We start from the raw sequence: 26047 nt of genomic DNA on the forward strand, positions 1-26047 counted from the left end.
CAGTTATGTTACATTAATACATTCCCTTTTAGAAAATAAATCGGAGCACTTTGTTCAGATAACCTACACATTTCAGCTGAATATGAAAAGTCTTGTCTTACAAATCCTTTCTTATTCCTTCAAGCAATAACTTTTGTGCAAACACACAACTTTCCCAATGAATCACACACATTCACAACACTATAACAAATTCATTTTCAAGAGTCAAATGTACTTGTAGGCTTTTGATCTGTAATTACTGTAATTACTTGATGTAAGTTTGACCCATAGAGATAGTTACAGTAGTGGTTCCCACACTGTGGGGCGCACCCCCAGGATGTAACATTTTTAAATTGTGTAGTGCATCATCAGTTTCTCTTGTCATGTTATTACATACCTTAGAGAGTTATGTATAACTTTCCAGAAATGTCCAGATCAACAAGCCCATGTCAGCTAATGTTTTTCAGCTAGGTTTTTTAGCCCATAGATTTTGTTGTAATGTTCAGTCACTCAAATATCACATAAATACACACTAGACATGGCAAAATCTATAAAATTGCAAGGAAATTAGCTTTAAAACTGAAAAAACTGATGCACCTTGTGACAAAATGTGTGTAATTGCAGGAAATAATCTTTAAACCTGCACATGTTCCTCAACACCAACAAGAGGGTGTGAGCAATTTGTCACATGAACAGGGCTTGTTCTCATATAAATAGGCGTGGTGCACATACATGGGGGTGGGGTGTTCTCCAATTCTGGAAGAGGGTCCTGAGTGAAAAAGTTTGTAAACCCCCGAGTTAGAGGACACATTTTGAAGTAGTCCATTTCCTTCTTCTATTACTTCTATGAGTTGGCAAGCAAACTGAAAGGGTGCATACTGCCACCCGGAGTGTGTTCTTTGAACAGGTATATAAGCCAAGGTTGGCGTTTTACTGCCACCTGTAGTTATGGAATGTTTGCTCACAAGTATAATTAATTGTGATGACCTGGATGGAATTATGTGATCCTTCCTTAATTAACCCATAGGAAGTCCCTACCCAGTACACTACTTCAAAATGGCGCTCAATGGCGCTGCCCATGCTCAATGGCGCTGCCCATGCTAAAACGTGCTTTTGGGCACTATAGCGTCCTCTATCTATCTCTATGGTTTGACCATAGCCATAATATGTTCTATTTAATTCGGAAAAACGTCCACTAGGAAGCGATAAAACTCCAAATGTGGACATCAAACCCCCCAGGTCCAGATCTGCAGAGGGAAGGGTAAAGGTACCCACTTTTAAGGGTAAATTAGTTACATATAGCGAAAAATGTTCACCTACCATTGTTCATATACTATAGCCAGACTTCAACAACATAGTAAGTTCTCTAAGTACATATGTCTATTCCAAAGTGTTTGTAAAAAAAATATATAAAGTGAAACACAAATGTTAACACACATTTTACAGTACAAGGTTTAGGGATCTACCCCAGCCTCCGACGCGCCCACCCGCGCATTAATCCATGGAACCCGCTAATTTAGAACCCGCCTACCTTCCCTGTCAATCTCAGCCGGGAAACTAGCGGTATCACCGTATTATATTATCCATCTGGTCTACTCTCGGAAAGAGTGGGGAATTCTCGAGAAATCAACATGAAACGTCACGGGTTTTTGTGCCCTTTGACATTTATTTGCGCTTGTGTCCTTATCGCTGCCGTCTGCTCAGTGAAAGGTGAGTCCCGTTTATTTAGTTGGTTAACTCATCCAACCCTATCGCAAGAATCTACTGTTAAAGTCTAATCCTTCAAAGGGACAACCCGGAATTCAAACAATAACAAAGCGACTGACCCGCTACTTGTTTTGGTAAACAGCTGAAAGATGTGGCTTGAGAAATATAACCACTCTCAAATTTACAGATAGATTAACCATCCATGAGGACTGACCATCCGTGAGATCAGAATGATAGTTTTATCCATGTTTTGACGCTATAGACCTACAGTGTATATTTACATTGACTTTGTTTACAAACATTTGAGTAAAACATGCTTATATGTTGGGTTCTGATGAAGTTCATGAAGCATTTATAAATTATATTCTTCAATAATCAATGGCTATATGTCATTAATTTACCAGATCAAAAAAATGGATGTATTAACTCCAGATTGTCCCTTTAACGTGCAAGGACTTTATATGTTACATGCAGAGGTAGACTGGCTCTGGCAGCCAAAACAGCCAAAGACTCCAGCTAAGGTTCTAGAAACATAAAGCCCTCTACTCTCGTATTAGATACAAACATAAAGTATACACTTACTGTACAGTACACTGTTTCAACCACCAGTATGTCTGAGTTACAACCCGTTTCTGGCATCCTTCTTCCATTACACACCTACTGGTTACTCACAGGTGTTTGAGTTACAACCTGTTTCTGGCATCCTTCTTCCATTACACACCTACTGGTTACTCACAGGTGTTTGAGTTACAACCTGTTTCTGGCATCCTTCTTCCATTACACACCTACTGGTTACTCACAGGTGTCTCAGTTACAACCTGTTTCTGGCATCCTTCTTCCATTACACACCTACTGGTTACTCACAGGTGTTTGAGTTACAACCTGTTTCTGGCATCCTTCTTCCATTACACACCTACTGGTTACTCACAGGTGTCTGAGTTACAACCTGTTTCTGGCATCCTTCTTCCATTACACACCTACTGGTTACTCACAGGTGTCTGAGTTACAACCTGTTTCTGGCATCCTTCTTCCATTACACACCTACTGGTTACTCACAGGTGTCTGAGTTACAACCTGTTTCTGGCATCCTTCTTCCATTACACACCTACTGGTTACTCACAGGTGTCTCAGTTACAACCTGTTTCTGGCATCCTTCTTCCATTACACACCTACTGGTTACTCACAGGTGTCTGAGTTACAACCTGTTTCTGGAATCCTTCTTCCATTACACACCTACTGGTTACTCACAGGTGTCTGAGTTACAACCTGTTTCTGGCATCCTTCTTCCATTACACACCTACTGGTTACTCACAGGTGTCTGAGTTACAACCTGTTTCTGGCATCCTTCTTCCATTACACACCTACTGGTTACTCACAGGTGTCTCAGTTACAACCTGTTTCTGGCATCCTTCTTCCATTACACACCTACTGGTTACTCACAGGTGTCTGAGTTACAACCTGTTTCTGGCATCCTTCTTCCATTACACACCTACTGGTTACTCACAGCTGTTCATATTTGTATCATTTACCTGTATTGATTTTATTCAGATGACTATTTTTCACTGTAAAGGAACTAAGCAAAGTAACTCTCTGTAGGCCAACACTTCATTAATGCCAGATATAACGGTTGATTTTGCCTGTCACTCTCATGTCCAGCTCCTTGTGTTGACTGCTCTGGCCCATACCTCTTGCATCAGACATTTACAACGCAATGTCCCAACTTTTCACCTGTAGGTCTTAGTGAAAAGGTTAAATGTCACAGGAGCTGGACATCCAAATGTGGGCTGGATGATCAAATCAAATTTATTTATAAAGCCCTTCTTACATCAGCTGATATCTCAAAGTGCTGTACAGAAACCCAGCCTAAAACACCAAACAGCAAGCAATGCAGGTGTAGAAGCACAGTGGCTAGGAAAAACTCCATAGAAAGGCCAAAACCTAGGAAGAAACCTAGAGAGGAACCAGGCTATGAGGGGTGGCCAGTCCTCTTCTGGCTGTGCCGGGTGGAGATTATAACAGAACATGACCAAGGTGTTCAAATGTTCATAAATTACCAGCATGGACAAATAATAATAATCACAGTAGTTGTCGAGGGTGCAAACAGGTCAGCATCTCAGGAGTAAATGTCAGTTGGCTTTTCAGTGCTGTACAGAAACCCAGCCTTTCTAGGAAGAAACCCAGAGAGGAACCAGGCTATGAGGGGTGGCCAGCTAGGATTATAACAGAACATGACCAAGGTGTTCAAATGTTCATAAATTACCAGCATGGACAGTAGTTGTCGAGGGTGCAAACAGGTCAGCATCTCAGGAGTAAATGTCAGTTGGCTTTTCATAGCCGATCATTGAGAGTATCTCTACCGCTCCTGCTGTCTCTAGAGAGTTGAAAACAGCAGGTCTGGGACAGGTATCACGTCCGGTGAACAGGTCATGTTTCCATAGCCGCAGGCAGAACAGTTGAAACTGGAGCAGCAGCACGGCCAGGTGGACTGGGGACAGCAAGGAGTCATCACACCAGGTAGTCCTGAGGCATGGTCCTAGGGGTCAAGGTACAAATCTGTCGTTCTGCGCCTGAACAGGCAGTTAACCCACTGTTCCTAGGCCGTCATTGAAAATAAGAATTTGTTCTTAACTGACTTGCCTGGTTAAATAAAGGTAAAATAAAAATAAGACAGGAGAAATACTCCAGATATAACAAACTGACCCTAGCCCCCCGACACAAACTACTGCAGCATAAATACTGGAGGCTGAGACAGGAGGGGTCAGGAGACACTGTGGCCCAATCCGATGATACCCCCGGATAGGGCCAAACAGGCAGGATATAACCCCACCCACTTTGCCAAAGCACAGCCCCCACACCACTAGAGGGATATCTTCAACCACCAACTTACCATCCTGAGACAAGGCCGAGTATAGCCCACAAAGATCTCCGCCACGGCACAACCCAAGGGGGCCAACCCAAACAGGAACACCACGTCAGTGACTCAACACACTCAAGTGACGCACCCCACCTAGGGACGGCATGGAAGAGCACCAGTAAGCCAGTGACTCAACCCCTGTAATAGGGTTAGAGGCAGAGAATCCCAGTGGAGAGAGAGGAACCGGCAGAGACAGCAAGGGATAAACGTAATGGGAGGGAAAAAAGTTATTGGCACACTCCTTTTAATCAGGAAACAGTCATTTTCTTGTCATTACTTTTTTTGTGTAGTTAGGTCTGTAAAATGAAGGGATGTCATTTTCTATGATCAATGATTAGTTTATCATTTAACTCATCATGAATCAAATTTGCATTGCTCAGCTAAGAATTACATTTGAAGTGTGCTTTCAGTCAAGTGATTTTCTTTCTCACTCTCAAATACACTTTTCAAGCTCTGCTTTCATTTAATTGTGTAAATCATATTTTAAACATGTATCACATATCACCACTGAAAATATATCACTAGAGCTTAGATAGTGAAGATTGCTACTCTTTGCCTCAGACAATTCCTCGATCCAGAGGGCTCTACCTCTCTCAAATGGTCTAGGTGAGTGCAGTTGTTCAGACCATGGTTCTAGTGATGACAACCCCCATAAACCTAAAAGATCATCAAAGTTGGTGCTTCAAAAGTGTGAAGGGTATTATTTCAGTCCTGTCTGCTATTTTTAGAGTCAATGTATATAATTGAACGCCTGACATATTGTTGCCATGTGATTTTTGATGATAGACTGTCAACCCTGTACTTAAATGTAGAGATATGGTTAGCAGCACAGTCTTATGTTTATTGTCTACGATCACAACCAGTGGTTCCTGTAAGAGGCATGTTGTTTACTCTAAATCATAGTAGGTTGAAAAGGAAGAAGAGGAACCACACTTAATGTCCATTTTCTTTTTGGAGAACAGAAATGTATTTTTGTTACTCAACCCACCCCAATGCACACACAGAAGGGTTGGAAGTACAGGGTCAGCCACTGCGCAGCACCCCTGGAGCAGATGGCAACTAGGATATTCAATTCTCACCAGATTTTTACTGACGGGCCTGTGATTCTACCCGGCAACCCTCCACTTGCTATCTACAACCTAAAAGGGTTCTTCAGCTGTCCCCATAGAACTGTTTAAAGAACCCTTTTTGGTTCCAGGTAGAACCCATTTGGTTCCAGGTAGAACCCATTTTCATTCCATGTAGAACCCTTTACACAAAGGATTCTACATGGAACCCAAAATAGATCTACCTGGAACCAAAAAGGGGTCTCCTATGGGGACGGAAAAATAACCCTTTTGGAACCTTTTTTTTCTAAGAGTGTACAGGTGTATGGCTACTGTAATGAAAGGTCTACCTGTAAGCTTAGGCAACAATGTGCTCAATTATATCCGCATCACTGTACAACAAAACATGTGTTTATTTGCAACATCTCTTGGAATACTTATAATGCAGAGATTTTCAGATTATCTTCAGAGAATTTAGAGAACCAGTTTCACTTTGGTGATAGAATGAGCTCTGTATGGTCACTCTTATTTGTGCACCAGGAATTTTTACCTCGACCACCTGTTCATGTTGTGTGTTGATAGGTTTAGGTGGTATACCTGGCTCAAGCCCCCTGACCCTCGACACACCTAAGTCGCATTCCACTGCTTACACATTGTCAGATCTTACAACGTCTGTATAGGTATGTTACCTATCAGTTAACCACATCCATCTGTCAGTCGATGACACAGTCAATGAAGTGTCCTGGCACGCAGAAACCATTGCTTGATGCATGCAACGTCTGAGCAGTGGAACGCGACCCTGGTGTTGTGTACAAGCATTTCGCTACATCCGCAATAACATCTGCTAAATATGTGTATGTGACCAATACAATTTGATTTGATGTGTTTTGTAAGTTTTGGTCATTCCTGAAATGAGGAAAATGGGAATCCACTTCGAGGTACAGTATATTCCTGATCTGTTTATAATCTAGGGAATCCTGCATTCTTTTAGTTTGGAAGACAAACACATTCTGTTAGTGAAGTAAAGCACAGGGGGAGGTGAGAATGAAATGCACAGTCCATTTAACATGTCAGTGTGTCTGTCTGGACCCAGAGCAATAATCTGTGGCTAGTTCCCATGACAGACTGTTAACATACTGTAGCTGACCAGCCTGCACTCAAGTTTAGGTTCTGGGTTCCGAGATTGATCTTTCGCTGTGTTTAAATGTGTTTCTTAGTATCCAAGCAGCAGGAAAAGCAGAACATAAGTTATTTTGCACCCACGCACCTCATTGTTATTGCAGGTGTAGCAAAATGCTTGTACACAACACGAGGGTCACGTTCCACTTGAATAGCTGACAGTTGGTGAAAGAAACTGAAACGGGTTGATACCATTTATGTTTTATTGTCATGAACCATAAACTCAAAGACAGGTGTCACTTCTGTTCCCCTTTCCATCCCCTCACTTTCCTGAGTGTAATCAGCAGAGGAATTTTTGGGTTCCAGGTAGAACCCTCTGTGGAAAGGGTTCTACAAAAGGGTTCTACCTGGAACCAAATGGGTTCTACCTGGAACCAAAAATGGTTCTCCTATGGGGTCAGTCAAAGAACTCTTTAAGGTTCTAGATATCACCTTTTATAGGAATCTCCACAAAATCATGAAATGCCTTTAACTTGAAATGCCTCGTACACTTTCAACACAACACTTTCTCTCACCCCTTTGTCAGCTCCTCAAAGGAAGTGTTTTAACGCTGGTGTTCATGCTGTAACGTGTCTGTTGACAGAGGCTGTTAAACCCACTGATGAATAGAACAGCCCAGGTGAATGGTGAGAGGAGTGAGATCCCCACCATGCAGCCCTCTACATTACATAGACCTGGTTATATAAAATACTTAGTAATTACATTGTACCAAGAGGGTAAGTACATCAGGTATACCTGTAACTCTATAATAAGCTACTTAGCAATACTTGACAGGGAGCACACCAACTATTTTTCTCAGGCAGGGAGCTTGTTCATGATTGTCAACTCTAATGACCATTCTCAGCTCACCTCTTCAAACTCCTGTATGTCATTGAACCTACCCATTGTAAAGCAACTATGAATCTGTTTTATGAACTGGAATAGTATGCTGGTATGTCATGGAGGACTGTAAGGTCACTCTTGGCTTAGTGGAACCATAAAACCACCTGTCTCCCTCTGGATGTTTCTGTCCTCTCCTTCCTGTGCTCTGTGAGTCAGCACTTAGGCCCTCTATGACCTCCCAGCTAACATGGGCCCTCAGCATCACCACATCTCCTTTGTGTTCATGGAGGGAAACGACTCTCGTTAGAGTGCCAGTGCCTGTATTCACAAAGTGTCTCAGAGTAGGAGTGCTGACCTAATATCAGGTCTTCCCTGCCTGTGTCATCTTATTCATTATGATCTGAAAGCATATACTGACCCTGGAGCAGCACTCCTACTGTGAGATGCTTTGTGAATACAGGGCCAGGAGTCCAGGGACGTCCCTTATCAACCCTCCAACTTTTCTTGCTGTGATGTAAGATATGCTTGATCACATGTAATGGAGAGGCCATTGAGGTGAGGTATAACTGCCTTTTGACACAGAGATTGTCAAACTGTCTAAAACATGGCAGGTGCATGGAGGCTCCATATCGTGCCTTTATGTGGCCACCCTGTGACACTCCTCTCTCTCCCCTCTCTCCCTCTCTTTACCACTGTCTCTTCCCCGCTCTCCACATCTCTCTCTCTCTCGCTCCCCCTCTTCCAGGAGATTACTGTGAAGTGAATCTCTGCCATAACGGAGGGACGTGTGTGACCGGGGTGGGGGAGGACCCATTCATCTGTATCTGTGCTGATGCTTTTACTGGAGACACCTGCCACCTCAATGAGACTGGTAAGGAGGAGTAGAGCTAGCCAAATATGGTCAAGGCAGGTCAATGAGACTGGTAAGGAGGAGTAGAGCTAGCCAAATATGGTCAAGGCAGGTCAATGAGACTGGTAAGGAGGAGTAGCGCTAGCCAAATATGGTCAAGGCAGGTCAATGAGACTGGTAAGGAGGAGTAGCGCTAGCCAAATATGGTCAAGGCAGGTCAATGAGACTGGTAAGGAGAAGTAGGGCTAGCCAAATATGGTCAAGGCAGGTCAATGAGACTGGTAAGGAGGAGTAGAGCTAGCCAAATATGGTCAAGGCAGGTCAATGAGACTGGTAAGGAGGAGTAGCGCTAGCCAAATATGGTCAAGGCAGGTCAATGAGACTGGTAAGGAGGAGTAGCGCTAGCCAAATATGGTCACGGCAGGTCAATGAGACTGGTAAGGAGAAGTAGGGCTAGCCAAATATGGTCAAGGCAGGTCAATGAGACTGGTAAGGAGGAGTAGCGCTAGCCAAATATGGTCACGGCAGGTCAATGAGACTGGTAAGGAGGAGTAGCACTAGCCAAATATGGTCAAGGCAGATGGACGTATTTAAAAAGCTTTGAGTTTCAAATGGGACAATTCAATATACTCAGTATACTGAGATTTTGGTCTTGTCACTTCATTTTTAGAAGCAAAGCTAATTTCTTGGACTGGCACCTAGGCGCTGGCTTCCATTTCTGTTCGTCAAACCTGACTGTTTTTCATTATATGAAAGCATATTCTTGATTTTTTTCCTTGAGTGTGTCCCGTCTTTATAATTGGTCAATCCTACCTTAGGTCCCTGCATTCCCAACCCCTGCAGGAATGATGGGTCGTGTGAGGTCATCACTCCGACCAGACGAGGAGACGTGTTCAGCGAGTACGTGTGTAAATGCCAGCCTGGCTTCGAGGGCGTGCACTGCCAGATCAGTAAGTTCCTTACTTGTGACTGTACCTGTCCTAATTCGCCCTGCCGACCCGGGCTTTCCTTCCTTCAAGTAATCCCAGATCTGAATTGGTTGGTTGGTTGGATTGGTGAAAGTAATATGGAAGTAGCCAAACATGGCCAACATGTCTGTGCTACTCAGCGTTTCCCCTAGATTGTTGTCTTAAGGTACATTTTTAAATCAGAAACAATTAACGCCAAATTGTTTTAGGTGAGGAGAACCAGAAGTTGGCTTGGGTAGGGTCCACTACCCCAATCCTAACTTCCACCATTCCGGTCAAAACAACAAACTGACAGACTGAATGGTGTGTCATGGCAGGTCGTGTTGAGGCATTATTAACATTAATGGGTGTAAAAGTTAGAAAAGCCTGAGACATTTTCCACTCTGTGCATGAGTGTAAGAAAGCATTGTGGTGAGCTCATGATTCATGAAAGACTTTCATTCAGCTCGTTGGAGGGCTGTTAGCTAATGAGGAAATGACAACCCAGCCAAGCGTCTTAGAGTGAAAAAGCGTTTTTCAGCCATTTTGACTAAATGCAGTGTGACTGGGTGAATCGTGGATATCAATCTCCTTTTAATCTCCTGCTTGGGAGGCATAAGATGTTCAGTGTGATCTCAGCTTTTGGAGAAGTTGTGATTTAGCTCTTTAACCTTCACTGCGGGTCCAATCTGGTCCTTACTTTAAAAAAAAAGTTTTTAAATATGTGAGTAGTACAGAAAAGACATTAGCAGACACTCATATCATTAGCAGACACTCGTATCATTAGCGGACACTCGTATCATTAGCGGACACTCGTATCATTAGCGGACACTCGTATCATTAGCGGACACTCGTATCATTAGCGGACACTCGTATCATTAGCGGACACTCGTATCATTAGCGGACACTCGTATCATTAGCGGACACTCGTATCATTAGCGGACACTCCTATCATTAGCAGACGCTCGTATCATTAGCAGACGCTCCTATCCAAAGGAACGTTTAGTAACATGACATTAAAGGGGCAATCTGTATTAAATACATCCATCTTTAGACTTTTAAAATGAATTAAACATACCCATTTCTCATGAGTTTAGATCAACTGTCATACCCTATTAGAACCCCAAATATAAACTTGTTTTACTCCTTTGTTTGTAAACAATGTAATTGCAGTCAAAAACTGTATAGCCTAAAAACATTGTTAAAACTATCATTTTGAGATCATGTATGGACAGTCCTTTTATCCATAGCTCTGTCCATGAATTAGAAATATGTTGATTTCTCAGCCCCTTCCCTCAGCTGTTAACCAAAACAGCAGCTGGGTGACTTTGTTATTGTATCGAAACTGCAGATTGCCCCTTTAAAACAGTGATGTCATTATGATGACATTTAAAACATTTATTTGGATAACAAAAACCTAAGAATGAGTGTTCTAAACCCTTCTATGATGAGGAGAAGTAACTCTGCCTGCAGTGCATCCCAGGGACACACCCACAATGTGGTGAAGCGTGGGCTGCTGATGGATGGGCTTTAAATACTGTGTGTGTGTGTGTGTGTGTGTGTGAGAGAGAGAGACACACCTTTGGACACCTACTCCTTCCAGGGTTTTTCTTTATTTTTACTATTTTCTACATTGTAGAATAATAGTGAAGATATCACAACTATGAAATAACACATATGGAATCATTTTAGTAACCAAAAAAGTGTTAAACAAATCAAAATATATCTGAGATGCTTCAAAGTAGCCACTCTTTGCCTTGATGATAGCTTTCCACACTCTTGGCATTTTCTCAACCAGCTTCGTGAGGTAATCACGTGGAATGCATTTCAATTAACAGGTGCGCCTTGTTAAAGTTAATTTGTGGAATTTCTTTCCTTCTTAATGTGTTTGAGCCAATCAGTTGTATTGTGACAAGGGAGAGGTGGTATACAGAAGATAGCCCTATTTGGTAAAAGACCAAGTCCATATTATGGCAAGAACAGATCAAATAAGCAAAGAGAAATGACAGTCCATCATTACTTTAAGAAATGAAGGTCAGTCAATCCGGAAAATTTCAAGAACTTTGAAAGTTTCTTCAAGTGCTTTGATAAAACTGGCTCTCATGAGGACCGTCACAGGAAAGGAAGACCTCTGCTACAGAGTTAAGTTCATTAGAGTTAACTGCACCTCAGATTGCAGTGCAAGTAAATGCTTCACAGAGTTCAACTAACAGACACATCTCAACATCAACTGTTCAATGGAGACTGTGGGAATCAGGTCTTCATGGTCGTATTGCTGCAAAGAAACCACTGCTAAAGGACACCAATAATAAGAAGAGACTTGCTTGGGCCAAGAAACACGAGCAATGGACATTAGACCTGTGTAAATCTGTCCTTTGGTCTGATGAGTCCAAATTTGAGATTTTTGGTTCCAACCACCGTGTCTTTGTGAGACGCAGAGTAGGTGAACTGATGATATCCGCGTGCGTGGTTCCCACCGTGAAGCATGGAGGTGTAACGGTGTGGTGGTGCTTTGCTGGTGACACTGTCTGTGATTTATTTAGAATTCAAGGCACACTTAACCAGCATGGCTTCCACAGCGATACCCCATCCCATCTGGGTTGCGCTTGGTGGGACTATCATTTGTTTTTCAACAGGACAATGACCCAAAACACACCTCCAGGCTGTGTAATGGCTATTTGACCAAGAAGGAGAGGGATGGAGTGACTGGTTCTCCACAATCACCTGACCTCAACCCAATTGAGATGGTTTGGGATGAGTTGGACCGCAGAGTGAAGGAAAAGCAGCCAACAACTGCTCAGCGTACTGTGTGTTGAAACTCCTTCAAGACAGTTGAAAAATCATTCCAGGTGAAGCTGGTTGAGAGAATGCCAAGAGTATGCAAAGCTGTCATCAAGGCAAAGGGTGGCTACTTCGAAGAATCTAAAATATAGAATATATTTTTATTTGTTTAACATTTTTTGTTTGGTTATGACATGATTCCATATGTGTTATTTCATAGTTTTGATGTCTTCAATATTATTCTACAACGTAGAAAGTAGTAAAAATAAAGAAAAACCCTTGAATGAGTAGGTGTGTCCAAACTGTTGCATGGTACTGTATGTAATAATGATAAACTGGTCCTGACAAAAAAATGTAATAAAGTCAAATGGAACTTGCAAAGGCAAAAAATTTGACTCCCGTTGAACATAAATCATTGGATTAATGGGGTATACAATGTCAGCTCAACAATTTCCCCATTTTAAATTCAGCCATCTTGGATATTTATGTTCAATTGACTTTTTCTAAGTTGCATGTTTTGTGTATACAAGCTTCTACCAGGTTTTCTCTAATACCCCCCCTAGCCAGCCAGGAACTCTCCCTCTGAGGCACCTTTACAGCAATTAGCCATGGTCCACTCTAATCTCAGAAGGCTTTAGCAGAGCGAGGGGAGCACTGCCAGTCCTGCTCTCTACACAGTAGGCCTAGCTATTGAGAGCCCCAGTGCTAGTTGGGTCAGTGCTGGTTGCCATCTCATTAAAACAAACTGATATTCATGCATGGACTGGTACAAGACTTTTCACATTCCAGATTAGGATCTAGGAGGCTAATGCCACTATAACCCTTGTCCTTTCCATTCATTTCCTTGGTTTGTCCAAGTTTTCCATTGAAAGTCCAGAATCTGATTGAAAAACCAGGCGTGCTGATGCAACTACCAAACTGTAGATGATTCATAGCATATTTATAACCTCTAACTGCTAGTCTGACCACCAGTGTTATTGCTGTATGGTTGTCACCACCCACATTTGTCCTTGTTCTACCAGACGTCATAGATTGTATAGGCCTGTAGGTAGGGTGGATCCCAGTACTGTCTTGTTAGTCCAACATGGCTGAAATTCTCCTGCTTGGGTAGTGGTTGGATATACTGCTCTTTGTTATGGACCCCATTATTCTAGAATCTTCTGCCCTTCCTTCTAAGAATGGATCAAACCACTCTTGACCTTCTGTCAGTGTCCCTGTCTGTCATTGGCACAGACATGGACACATACACACATGCAGGCGCACGCACGCGCACACACACACACACACAGTCTAAAGATACACCTACGGCATTTAATCTACCTAATCAAGGTCAGAGATGTTATTTACCGAGTAGATTCTCAGAATGACTGGAGGGTGCGGTGCGTGTGTGTGTTTCCTGTGTATGTGAATGCCCGTGGGTGTGTGCTTGTATTTCTCAGTGTGGGTGTGTGTGTTGTCACGCCGTTGAGCGGAATGGGTTTTAGAGTTTGGACCAATCCTCTTAGAGTTAACGGGAACAGTAGCTAAACAGAAGATGTAGTGTTAAAGTGCTGTCTGCCCCCTAGATTACAACCTGGAAGTGGCTCCCAGGGACACTTAGACGGCTATAAACACCGTTTTCAACCACTGTGTTTACTGTTTATGGCCTATTTTTTTTTATTCCCGGGATGAGTAATTACAATATCAAGATGTTCTAGCTCTGTGGTTACCAAATATTTCTGTCCGATGACCCACCAAAATATTTTGGAATTTTCCTGTGACCCACGGGCACTGAATGAACGAACAAAGCAGATTTTTCGAAGGTCCACACCCTAGAACGAATCAGTAATGACTCGCTACCGGGTAACGACCCACCATTTGGGATATACTGTTTTATCTGATAACAATAATCACTTCTAAAATTCCCCTGACGCCAATGACTTTGTTGAATCATTTTGTTGTTGTTCAATAAGAAGCAAACAGGGGACCTACCAGTGTTTTCTGTTGCACACCATTTTGCTATGGTTTGCTATGGTGTGGACTAATGAATACAGCCCAGTTTTAGTCCATGCTATTTATAATACAACTGCGCCCCCTGGTGGGGACGAGAAAGAGCTGCAGCAGTGGACAGACTACTATAGACTACTCCCAGGTCACCTCACCCTGCAGGCACAACATAGAACACACCCAAAACCACAACCCTGCCCTTCACCTGTGGTCATTTATGATGCCGGGCCCCAAAGTTGCCCCCAGCTGTGCCCCTGTAATCACCCCTGTGTCTTAGAGAACACACCTGCAGAGAGGCATTACGGAGGCCCACTGGTGGTATTGTGGTGCTTCAAGGTTCACCCACCTGGCTGATTAGCCTGCATGCCAGGTAGTCTTACCACTGGGCTATATCTGACTTACCTTTGGGGTACAAGTGTACTGCATTTAGCCATCAGGGACTGTGTTCTCTCCTGCTCAGGTCCAGGGAGGGTTTTAGATGTCAGACCCAGTGGGCAGAACTGGTTCATTCTGATGTATTTTCAATCGTTATGGTCCGGTTGTATAGAGCAAATCTAGTTATATGACCAGATAAGGGCAACAATGTTTAGTCTTTCTTGATGTCTTCCTGAAAAAAATCCATCCAGAAAAGTATTATGTGTCATTATGAAGTCCCATGTCAGATTCCTATGTTAGGACAAGGTTTATTATGTGACATTATGAAGTCCCATGTCAGATTCCTATGTTAGGACAAGGTTTATTATGTGTCATTATGAAGTCCCATGTCAGATTCCTATGTTAGGACAAGGTTTATTATGTGACATTATGAAGTCCCATGTCAGATTCCTATGTTAGGACAAGGTTTATTATGTGACATTATGAAGTCCCATGTCAGATTCCTATGTTAGGACAAGGTTTATTATGAAGTGTCATTTATGTTGAAGTCCATTATGAAGTCAGATTCCTATGTTAGGACAAGGTTTATTATGTGACATTATGAAGTCCCATGTCAGATTCCTATGTTAGGACAAGGTTTATTATGTGACATTATGAAGTCCCATGTCAGATTCCTATGTTAGGACAAGGTTTATTATGTGACATTATGGAGTCCCATGTCAGATTCCTATGTTAGGACAAGGTTTATTATGTGACATTATGAAGTCCCATGTCAGATTCCTATGTTAGGACAGGGTTTATTATGTGACATTATGAAGTCCCATGTCAGATTCCTATGTTAGGACAAGGTTTATTATGTGACATTATGAAGTCCCATGTCAGATTCCTATGTTAGGACAAGGTTTACTATGTGACATTATGAAGTCCCATGTCAGATTCCTATGTTAGGACAGGGTTTATTATGATGACATACCCAACTTCTATGTAACGGTGTCTATCTCTTGTGCTTGTCCTGTCTAGATGTGAATGACTGTGAGAAGCAGCCATGTAAGAACGGTGGGATGTGTCGAGATCTGGATGGTGACTACACCTGCCTGTGCCCTTCACCCTACGTTGGAAAGCAATGCCAGCTCCGTAAGTATAGGGCAGGGGAACCGCTGCGTAGGAGAGACTGAAACATGTCTACTACTCTGTGTGTTACACATTATGAACTGTCTCTCTTTGTACTTTAAGTCACAACCAGTATGTCCATATTAGAGATTATAACCTGTTTCTGTCTCCTATATAAGACAATATAACATATGTATGTGTTTGTTCCAGGTTGTATATCTCTGATGGGGATGGAGGGAGGAGAAATCGTAGAGTCTCAGATCTCGTCCTCCTCTGTACACTATGGCATTATGGGTCTTCAGCGCTGGGGTCCAGAACTGGCCCGGCTCAACAACCAGGGCATGGTCAACGCCTGGACCGCCGCCAACCATGACAAGAACCCCTGGATGGAGGTTAGAGAACCAAGTCAGTTTAGTAAATAATCACTTGTTGTGGTAATCGTGTTCTCAAATGGTCGGTCATAACCCACTGGTGGACTGTGGCCAGCACCTCATGGGCCCAGACTAAACTTTGGCTTGAAACATGCTTTTCTACTTGATGAAGTCACTCGATCTGGCCTCTCTATGGACATTGTCATGGAAATGAAATGAAACACTTTTTCGATTTGTCTGAATGATGCTACACAGCTCTAGTAAAGTCTAAGCATGTAGTACCCATATAAACAGACATACACTGTACTCTCAGAAAGAAAGGTGCCATCTAGAACATAAAAGTGTTCTTTGGCTGTCCCCATAGGAGAACCCTTTGAAGAACCCTTTTTTGTTCCTGCAATAACCCTTCTGGGTTCTATGTAGAATCCTTTCTAGCTGGAACAGAAACATTGTTCCTATGGGGACAACTGTAGAAGCCTTTTGGATTCCCAGTGGGGAGGATGATTAGTGGCTTGACCCGTGTCTGACCTCTCTCTGACCTCTGACTCTAGATCAACATGCAAAAGAAGATGCGCCTAACTGGCATCATCACCCAGGGTGCCAGTCGAATGGGCATAGCTGAGTACATTAAGGTCTTTAAAGTGTCTTCCAGCTTTGATGGTAAGACCTACACCCCCTACAGACCAGCGGGACAGAGGAAGGACAAGGTGACTTTACAATATGAGTTTACCATAGTAATATTCATTTATAGTTAGTGACTCAGTGTAAGTTATTTTAAACAGTTGTCCCATTTCCTACAGTCTACAATAACTTATAACGGGTCAGATATGTTTCATCCTCTTAATGGTTAAGGTCAGAATTGTGGGAGGTTTAAGCTGTTCCTAGATCTGTTCCTACTGGCATGTTTTACTTGGACCTGTACAGTTGCTCCCACATGAATGCCTGTAACAACTTGGTGACATCACTTCTGTGCCCTGTGTCACAGGTGTTTGTGGGTAACATTGATAATGACAGCACCAAGACCAACCTGTTTGACCCTCCCATCGTGGCCCAGTTCATCCGCGTCATTCCTGTGGTGTGTCGCAAGGCCTGCACCCTGCGTATGGAGCTGGTGGGCTGTGAGCTCAATGGTAAACAGACAACTCTACACGGGGAAATAGAGTGGAAAGACGACTAGACTGCATCTCAATAGTTTTAATTGGCTTCCTTTCCTCCTCGTCTCCGTCTGCATCGATCTGGAAACTCAGGACAGGTGATAGAAATATGATCTGGCCATTTGGTGTCTTGTTTTTTACATCAGATGGTAATCGGGGGATAAAGAGAGGAAGCCACTCCAGACTATTGACATGCAGCTGTAAATAAAACCCCATTCAGAGTCCTCTGCCTGAACCACAAATAGACCTTGATGGTAATGGGGAGATAGGGAGAGGAAGCCACTCCAGACTATTGACATGCAGCTGTAAATAAAACCCCATTCAGAGTCCTCTGCCTGAACCACAAATAGACCTTGATGGTAATGGGGAGATAAAGAGAGGAAGCCACTCCAGACTATTGACATGCAGCTGTAAATAAAACCCCATTCAGAGTCCTCTGCCTGAACCACAAATAGACCTTGATGGTAATGGGGAGATAAAGAGAGGAAGCCCCTCCAGACTATTGACATGCAGCTGTAAATGAAACCCCATTCAGAGTCCTCTGCCTGAACCACAAATAGACCTTGATGGTAATGGGGAGATAAAGAGAGGAAGCCACTCCAGACTATTGACATGCAGCTGTAAATAAAACCCCATTCAGAGTCCTCTGCCTGAACCACAAATAGACCTTGAGAAAAGTTACAAGCCCACCAAGTAAAAGGCATTAAGTTGGGTACATGCGGTCTCCTTGTGTTGACACTGTGGCTCTTCTGTCCAGCTTGCTGACAGTAAGAGGGGTTGTTTAGAGGTCCTAACATGAGTCTAGATTTAGTTCTGTTTAGACCACATACTGTAGGGAATGGTTTGGACAGCATTCAGAGGGAGACCCATGCAGTGCAACAATGGGGACGGAGTTCCTGACAAAAGCACCACCCATACACTCACACACACTCACACACCATGTCCATATGTGTTTCCAGCCCCACCCTATTACTCAGTGTGTATAGAGCTACAGTTCAAATTGACTTGCTGCTAGTAAGGCTATTGGGCTTCACTCACTTTTCCTATTCCCCATTATTTTCCTATTCCCCATTATTTTCCTATTCCCCATTATTTTCCTATTCCCCATTATTTTCCTATTCCCTGCCTCCTTTCCTATTCATTTCAATGCCTCCTTTATACAAATGTTATTTGTTTATTATAAATATCTGTCTGGTACTTTTCATTCCCTGCTTTCATTACTTGGTCTTACTATTAACTTTCTGTAGTGTGCCTTTACACAGGAAATAATATGGCATACCTGTCTGTCCTACACTGTTTATGTCATGCTATCTGTCCTACACTGTTTATGTCATGTTGTCTGTCCTACACTGTTTATGTCATGTTGTCTGTCCTACACTGTTTATGTCATGCTATCTGTCCTACACTGTTTATGTCATGCTATCTGTCCTACACTGTTTATGTCATGCTATCTGTCCTACACTGTTTATGTCACGCTATCTGTCCTACACTGTTTATGTCATGCTATCTGTCCTACACTGTTTATGTCGTTGTCTGTCCTACGCTGTTTATGTCATGCTATCTGTCCTACACTGTTTATGTCATGCTGTCTGTCCTACACTGTTTATGTCACGCTATCTGTACTTCACTGTTTATGTCATGTTGTCTGTCCTACACTGTTTATGTCATGTCACATGTCCTACACTGTTTATGTCATGATGTCTGTCCTACATTGTTTATGTCATGCTGTCTGTCCTACACTGTTTATATCATGCTATCTGTACTTCACTGTTTATGTCATGTTGTCGGTCCTACACTGTTTATGTCATGCTATCTGTCCTACACTGTTTATGTCACGCTATCTGTTCTACACTGTTTATGTCATGCCACATGTCCTACACTGTTTATGTCATGTCACATGTCCTACACTGTTTATGTCATGTTGTCTGTCCTACACTGTTTATGTCATGTCACATGTCCTACACTGTTTATGTCATGTCACATGTCCTACACTGTTTATGTCATGCCACATGTCCTACACTGTTTATGTCATGCCACATGTCCTACACTGTTTATGTCATGCCACATGTCCTACACTGTTTATGTCATGCTATCTGTTCTACACTGTTTATGTCATGCTATCTGTACTTCACTGTTTATGTCATGCTGTCTGTCCTACACTGTTTATGTCATGCTATCTGTTCTACACTGTTTATGTCATGCTATCTGTCCTACACTGTTTATGTCATGCTGTCTGTCCTACAATGTTTATGTCATGCTATCTGTCCTACACTGTTTATGTCATGCTATCTGTACTACACTGTTTATGTCATGCTATCTGTACTACACTGTTTATGTCATGCTATCTGTCCTACACTGTTTATGTCATGTTGTCTATTCTACACTGTTTATGTCATGCTGTCTGTCCTACACTGTTTATGTCATGCTACATGTCCTACACTGTTTATGTCATGCTACATGTCCTACACTGTTTATGTCATGCTACATGTCCTACACTGTTTATGTCATGCTACATGGCCTACACTGTTTATGTCATGCTACATGTCCTACACTGTTTATGTCATGCTACATGTCCTCCACTGTTTGTCATGCTACATGTCCTACACTGTTTATGTCATGCTACATGTCCTACACTGTTTATGTCATGCTATCTGTCCTACACTGTTTATGTCACGCTATCTGTTCTACACTGTTTATGTCATGCTATCTGTACTTCACTGTTTATGTCATGCTGTCTGTCCTACACTGTTTATGTCACGCTGTCTGTCCTACACTGTTTATGTCACGCTATCTGTCCTACACTGTTTATGTCACGCTATCTGTCCTACACTGTTTATGTCACGCTATCTGTCCTACACTGTTTATGTCATGTTGTCTGTTCTACACTGTTTATGTCATGCTATCTGTCCTACACTGTTTATGTCATGCTACCTGTCCTACACTGTTTATGTCATGTTGTCTGTTCTACACTGTTTATGTCATGCTGTCTGTCCTACACTGTTTATGTCATGCCACATGTCCTACACTGTTTATGTCATGCTACATGTCCTACACTGTTTATGTCATGCTATCTGTCCTACACTGTTTATGTCATGCTACATGTCCTACACTGTTTATGTCATGCTACATGTCCTACACTGTTTATGTCATGCTATCTGTCCTACACTGTTTATGTCATGCCACATGTCCTACACTGTTTATGTCATGATGTCTGTCCTACACTGTTTATGTCATGTTGTCTGTCCTACACTGTTTATGTCATGCTATCTACAGTATACTTCACTGTCCAATTTGTAAGTCGCTCTGGATAAGAGCGTCTGCTAAATGACTTAAATGTAATGTAAATGTTTATGTCATTCTATCTACAGTATACTTCACTGTTTATGTCATGCTATCTACAGTATACTTCACCGTTTATGTCATGCTATCGGTCCTACACTGTTTATGTCATGCTATCTACAGTATACTTCACTGTTTATGTCATGTTGTCTGTACTACACTGTTTGTGTCATGCTATCTGTTCTTCAATGTTTATATCATGCTATCGGTCCTACATTGTTTATGTCATGTTGTCAAATCAATCGATCAATCAGTAAGTGGCTAATCTACATGCCTTGAGCTGCAGTGTTGGTTGGTGGAGGGATAAATTAGGAGGACGGGCTCCTTGTAATGTATTCCACTGAGTGGGTGGCTCTTCACTTTGGTGTGATCATTGGTTTTTCTCTATTGGTTCTCTGTCTTTCAGCTCCACTCCTTTCCTGTCTATCATTGTCTCTCTGCTGTTTCGTTTACAGTATATTCCAACACGACAGGTTGCTCTGAGCCAATGGGCATGAAGTCCCGCCTTGTCTCTGATGGACAGCTCTCGGCGTCCAGTGCCTTCCGCACCTGGGGCATTGATGCCTTCACCTGGCACCCACAGTTCGCCCGGCTAGACAAACAGGGCAAGACCAACGCCTGGTCCCCCGCCACTAACAACCGCTCAGAGTGGCTACAGGTGAGACTGACTCTCCTCTTTTAAAGGGGCAGTATGGATTCCAAAAACAAACCACTTGTTTTGGTCAACAGCTGAGGGATGGGGCCTGGAGAAATTTATGAACAAAGACTGAACATCCATGAGCTCAAAAGCATATTTTTAACCATATTTTGAAGTTAGTGTTTGTTTAAAATTATATTGTTTACAAACAATGGAGTAAAACAGTATTTTGGATTCTGATGGAGTAAAGCATCTAAACATCTATTCTTTAAGAACCAATAGCTAGCTATATACACTACCATTCAAAAGTCTGGGGTCACTTAGAAATGGCCTTGTTTTTGAAGGCTATTCCATGCGAGAAATCAGCATGGAATAGATCTGGTACAACGCTGTGTTCTACTCCCTTCACAGAACAGCGCAGACTGGCTTTAACCAGAATAGAAAGAGGAGTGGGAGGCCCCGGTGCACAACTGAGCAAGAGCACAAGTACATTAGAGCGTCTATTTTGAGAAACAGACGCCTCACAAGTCCTCAACTGGCAGCTTCATTAAATAGTACTCATTAAATAGTACTCATTAAATAGTACCCGCAATCTCTTCAGATTACCTCAACAAATTGACAACTACAATGCCAAAGGTCTGCAAAATGGAGGATTCTTTGACAAAAGCAAAGTTTGAAGACCACAATTATTATTTCAATGAAAAATCATTATTTATAACCTTGTCAACATCTTGACTATATTTCCTATTCATTTTGCAACTCATTTCATGTATGTTTTCATGGAAAACAAGGACATTTCTAAGTGACCCCAAACCTTTGAACAGTAGTGTAAGTACATGTATGTACCAATCCCACATTACCATTTTAAACTGTCTACTTTAACAAAGGATTTCGGGTAGCACTTTATTTTACGGTTTAGAAATGACATGGTAATTACTTGGAAATTGGTCAAATGGTATTCATACAGTAATGAGTTACTTGTTTGTGTCTTTAGGATGGGGACTTTTAGCTACCAGGTAGTTCCCAGTTGTGTTGAATTAGTTGTAGTACGTACCAGAGTGTATAGATTGTTACCACATCATTTCTCTGTGAAAACCATCTAAATATCAATGGAAACAGTGCTTAGAGGAAGGATCACTTTCTCTTCCTAATATGATTTGTAACACAAAAAGTCATGGATCATTTTTATCATCCTTGTGGGATTCTGACATCTGTTCTTGCGTCATACTATTTTATATGATGAAACAGCTATTCAATATTGGGTACAAATTGTGTGGGAAAACAGACATCAGGGATCGGAGTCTGACATATGTTGACGTAGTATCTTTGTTTATAAACTTCACCCCGCTCACACACTTCTTATTGTGAAAAGTGAAGACATTCCTGTGAGGGGAGTCTACCTTGTAGTAGTTGTAGGTTTGTATGACACTGATGAAGGTCAGATGGACGAAACGTTTGAAATGGAATAAACATTTTCCTTTCTTCACCTGAAATGAATGTGTGTGAACCATCCTTCTCTTTTCTACTGTGGTTTTTCTACTGTAGCCAAGACACGTTTTGTGATTTTATTTGACCTTGGGAAAAGAGCTACTTCTTAAATACCAAACTACAGGGTTCATTGAATTGAAGGTATTATCATTACTCTGGTCTATATGTTACTGTCTTGTCCTCCATGATCCTGTCCCAGGTTGACCTGGAAAAGACCAAGCATCTGACAGGCATCATCACCCAGGGGGCCAAGGACTTTGGGGTGGTGCAGTTTGTGTCCGCCTTCAAAGTGGCCTATAGCGACGACGGACAGGCCTGGAACCTAGTGAAGGATGAGAACACCAACACAGAGAAGGTCTGTGAACCACTGCTCACAACGTATTCTCATTATGACAGTCCCATATATTGGGGCTCCCCATAGTTCTGATACGCTTAATTGGTTTCCTTTCCTTGTCTCCTCTCCTTCATCGCCACTGATCTTATCTGTTAGATGATATATGTCTACCCAGCCATTTCAATGTTCATAAAGGAAAGGAGAGGACGCCATTTAAAAGTAAAGAGACACAGACATACTATAATCATTTTTACCCTGACTATTTGATTTCGATAGTAGGGATAAGGGGTTTTGCAAACCTCTGCACAGTTTGTTGACATGAGTTGGGACCTGACTGTGTTTCCCGTGCCAATTTTCGGACCCCCTCTCCGGACCCCCACCCTGTGTGTGGAGTGTATCCCCTGGTCCTCTGTGTGAATGATCTTCCTGTTTTGTCCCTGGCTGGAACAGTGCTAGTGACACTCACCCCTGTAGCCCCCCTCTCTGTGTGGAATAGGAGAGGCCAATCTTCACCCCCATGGGAGTGCTGCAAGCAAGGGGCTGTTTAAATTTGCATTGGGGGCCTACGCTGAATAATTCAATGACCTTCAGGGACGAATAAACAACCCATCTTTTCATTGAGTGTAGACCCTTGACATTATGTGACGTAGCCAGGGGCTTCCTCAGAGGGACTGGGAGGGGAGTTGTGTCATCATGAATGAGGTCATAGTTCAGACCAATTTACAATCCTTGATGGGAGGCCTCAGACATTGACCTTTACATATTGGTTCATATTAGATCTCTCATTCAGTAGAACCATTAAAACTGACCGTTTCAATGAATAGGGTGAATATTGAAGTTTATCTGAACAATAACTGTTACACACATGAAGTAATGTCTTAACACAGCTGGGTAGGAGATTGAACAACTGAAGTGAACCTTGAGAAGGACTCCCGCACACTGTGTATAATGCAAAAAAAAGACATTTCATGAGTCCCTTTCAACATGCATATTTAAATACAGACATATTTGTTCAGATGTAGAATTATTCACACCATACAACAGATATGGTAGTTAACCGTTGACCATTGATGTGTGTGTGTGTTCCCTGACAGATATGGTAGTTAACCATTGACCATTGATGTGTGTGTGTGCGTTTCCTGACAGATTTGGTAGTTAACAATTGACCATTGATGTGTGTGTGTTCCCTGACAGATTTGGTAGTTAACCATTGACCATTGATGTGTGTGTGTTCCCTGACAGATTTTCCAAGGCAACATTGACAACAACATGCATAAGAAGAACCTGTTTGAGCCTCCGTTCTACGCCCGCTACCTGCGCGTTGTGCCCTGGGAGTGGCAAGAGCGCATCACCCTGCGCATGGAGCTGCTGGGCTGTGACTACTAGAACTACATTACCCATAATCCACCAGTGCTCCACCCAGTCTCCATAACGTACCTGTCCACACTGGAATCAGTCACACCTTCCTCTACACCAGGACATAGAAATCTAACGTTCCAGAACTTTGCATCAATAGAATATTTTCCAGATTAAATCTGCTCTACAGCTTGTATTTCTACAAATATTTTTCAGATGTTTTATTCTTCAGCTAAAACTGATCAATTCCAATTTGTTTTTGATCCTTTCCACAGTGACTGTGGCCCAGTGTCAATTCTAAATATATGGGCTCTCACATTCTCTTTGAAGAATTAGGGTATGTCTGAAATGACAGCCTATTCCCAATGTAGTGCACAATTTTTGACCTATTGGCAGTACATGTGCTGTGGTCAAAAGTAGCACAGTATAGCGAACATGTCGGACAAACCCTTCCCCCAGCGCTGCCAGTTCCAACACGTTCCAAACACTCACAGTTCTGTGTGATGTCACTTTGCCAGCCGACCTAGCAGCTGCTTGTCCCGCCGTGCTCTTTGACATTATGTATCCAGGGTGAGAGCCTTCTATTTACAGCAGTGGTATTCAGAGTCAGGGTCGCCAAATAAAAATAACATCCTATCCCAGTCGGCGTGGACTTAAAGACCGAAAAAATGAAAAGTAGCCAACAGATTATTGTATGGGACAATATACATTTTTGAGAAATATTGGTTCTCTTAATTTTTATTAGAGAGATGACAAGACAATGAATTGAAAGTTATTTGTTGATGTAGGTTGTGTTTTTAGATTTGGGTTGGGGTCACCAGAAATTCTGCCGAAAAAATGGGTTCCCTGCTGAAAAAGTTTGAATACCACTGATTTAACACAGGAGGTTGGTGGCACCTTAATTGGGGAGGACGGGTTCGTAGTAATGGCTGTCGCAGAATTAATGGAATGGTATCAAACACATGGTTTCTATGTGTTTGATGCCATTCCATTCGCTCCATTCCAGCCATTATTATGAGCTGTCTTCCCCTCAGCAGCCTCCACTGTGATTTACAGTAAACAAAAGGCTCTGTCGAGGACCACAAAAAAGCAGCTTGCAGTCCTGATGTGGCCCCCAGACCTGGAGTTAAAGACCCCTGGCCTACCATAATATAGATGTGATTGTATGGAAGGGAGAGTAGACACGTCAGCTGGTCGATATGAGCACTTAGTAGTATATTGAAGCAGGGCCTGTGTGCAATATACTTTTTGGGAAATAGCTGGACATAATAAATTAACAAATTGAAAAACTGACAAAGGAATTATTGTACTGTACATTACCTATACTGTATATTAATTGAAGGAAGGGCATTGTTTTTTAAAGTGAAACTAAAAGCTGCAAAGGATTGTTCAGTATGATGGTGTACCGTTCACACTTGATCCATGACTTAAGTTTTTTTGCCAATTTAGCAGATTTGTTTATGTTCTAATAATAATCTTGCATTCCAAGTCGGCCTGAAACGGCTTTTTCCCCATATTAGCAGAAATGAAATCGTACAGACAAGAGACAAGTAGAAATGATTGAGTGAGTAGAAATGATTGGACTCTGTTGTGGTTTGAATTTTTTTCTTTTTAAGAAATCAAATATGTTGGTCTTCAACAGACATCACTAATTAAAACAAGTTGAAAAACA

At 42.2% G+C, this 26047-nt stretch overlaps 1 protein-coding gene across 2 annotated transcripts; it reads left to right on the forward strand.

The window, feature by feature from the left end:
- Positions 1 to 1505: 1505 nt before the first annotated feature.
- Positions 1506 to 26047, forward strand: LOC115119662 (lactadherin-like). Of its 2 annotated transcripts, none has more exons than XM_065012153.1 (10): positions 1506 to 1689; positions 8393 to 8518; positions 9316 to 9447; positions 15607 to 15720; positions 15907 to 16088; positions 16619 to 16774; positions 17053 to 17197; positions 21034 to 21218; positions 22885 to 23040; positions 24262 to 26047. In XM_065012153.1, exons 1-10 carry the CDS (start codon positions 1611 to 1613, stop codon positions 24403 to 24405), a joined length of 1419 nt encoding a protein of 472 aa, XP_064868225.1. In that variant the 5' UTR covers positions 1506 to 1610; the 3' UTR covers positions 24406 to 26047. The 2 variants fall into 2 exon arrangements, with proteins under 2 accessions (XP_064868225.1, XP_064868224.1); XM_065012152.1 differs by having other exon boundaries at positions 1507 to 1689; positions 21016 to 21218.

This window comes from Oncorhynchus nerka, linkage group LG27 (genome assembly GCF_034236695.1).
Source record: "Oncorhynchus nerka isolate Pitt River linkage group LG27, Oner_Uvic_2.0, whole genome shotgun sequence".
Taxonomy (NCBI): Eukaryota; Metazoa; Chordata; class Actinopteri; order Salmoniformes; family Salmonidae; genus Oncorhynchus; species Oncorhynchus nerka.

Bases quoted from the DNA above. Each gene is read 5' to 3' on its own strand.
- LOC115119662 (XM_065012152.1), top strand. From the start codon at position 1,611: ATGAAACGTCACGGGTTTTTGTGCCCTTTGACATTTATTTGCGCTTGT. The intron at 16,775-17,052 runs GTGACTTTACAA...CCTGTGTCACAG, and splicing joins CGGGACAGAGGAAGGACAAG to GTGTTTGTGGGTAACATTGA. The intron at 21,219-22,884 runs GTGAGACTGACT...ATCCTGTCCCAG, and splicing joins ACCGCTCAGAGTGGCTACAG to GTTGACCTGGAAAAGACCAA.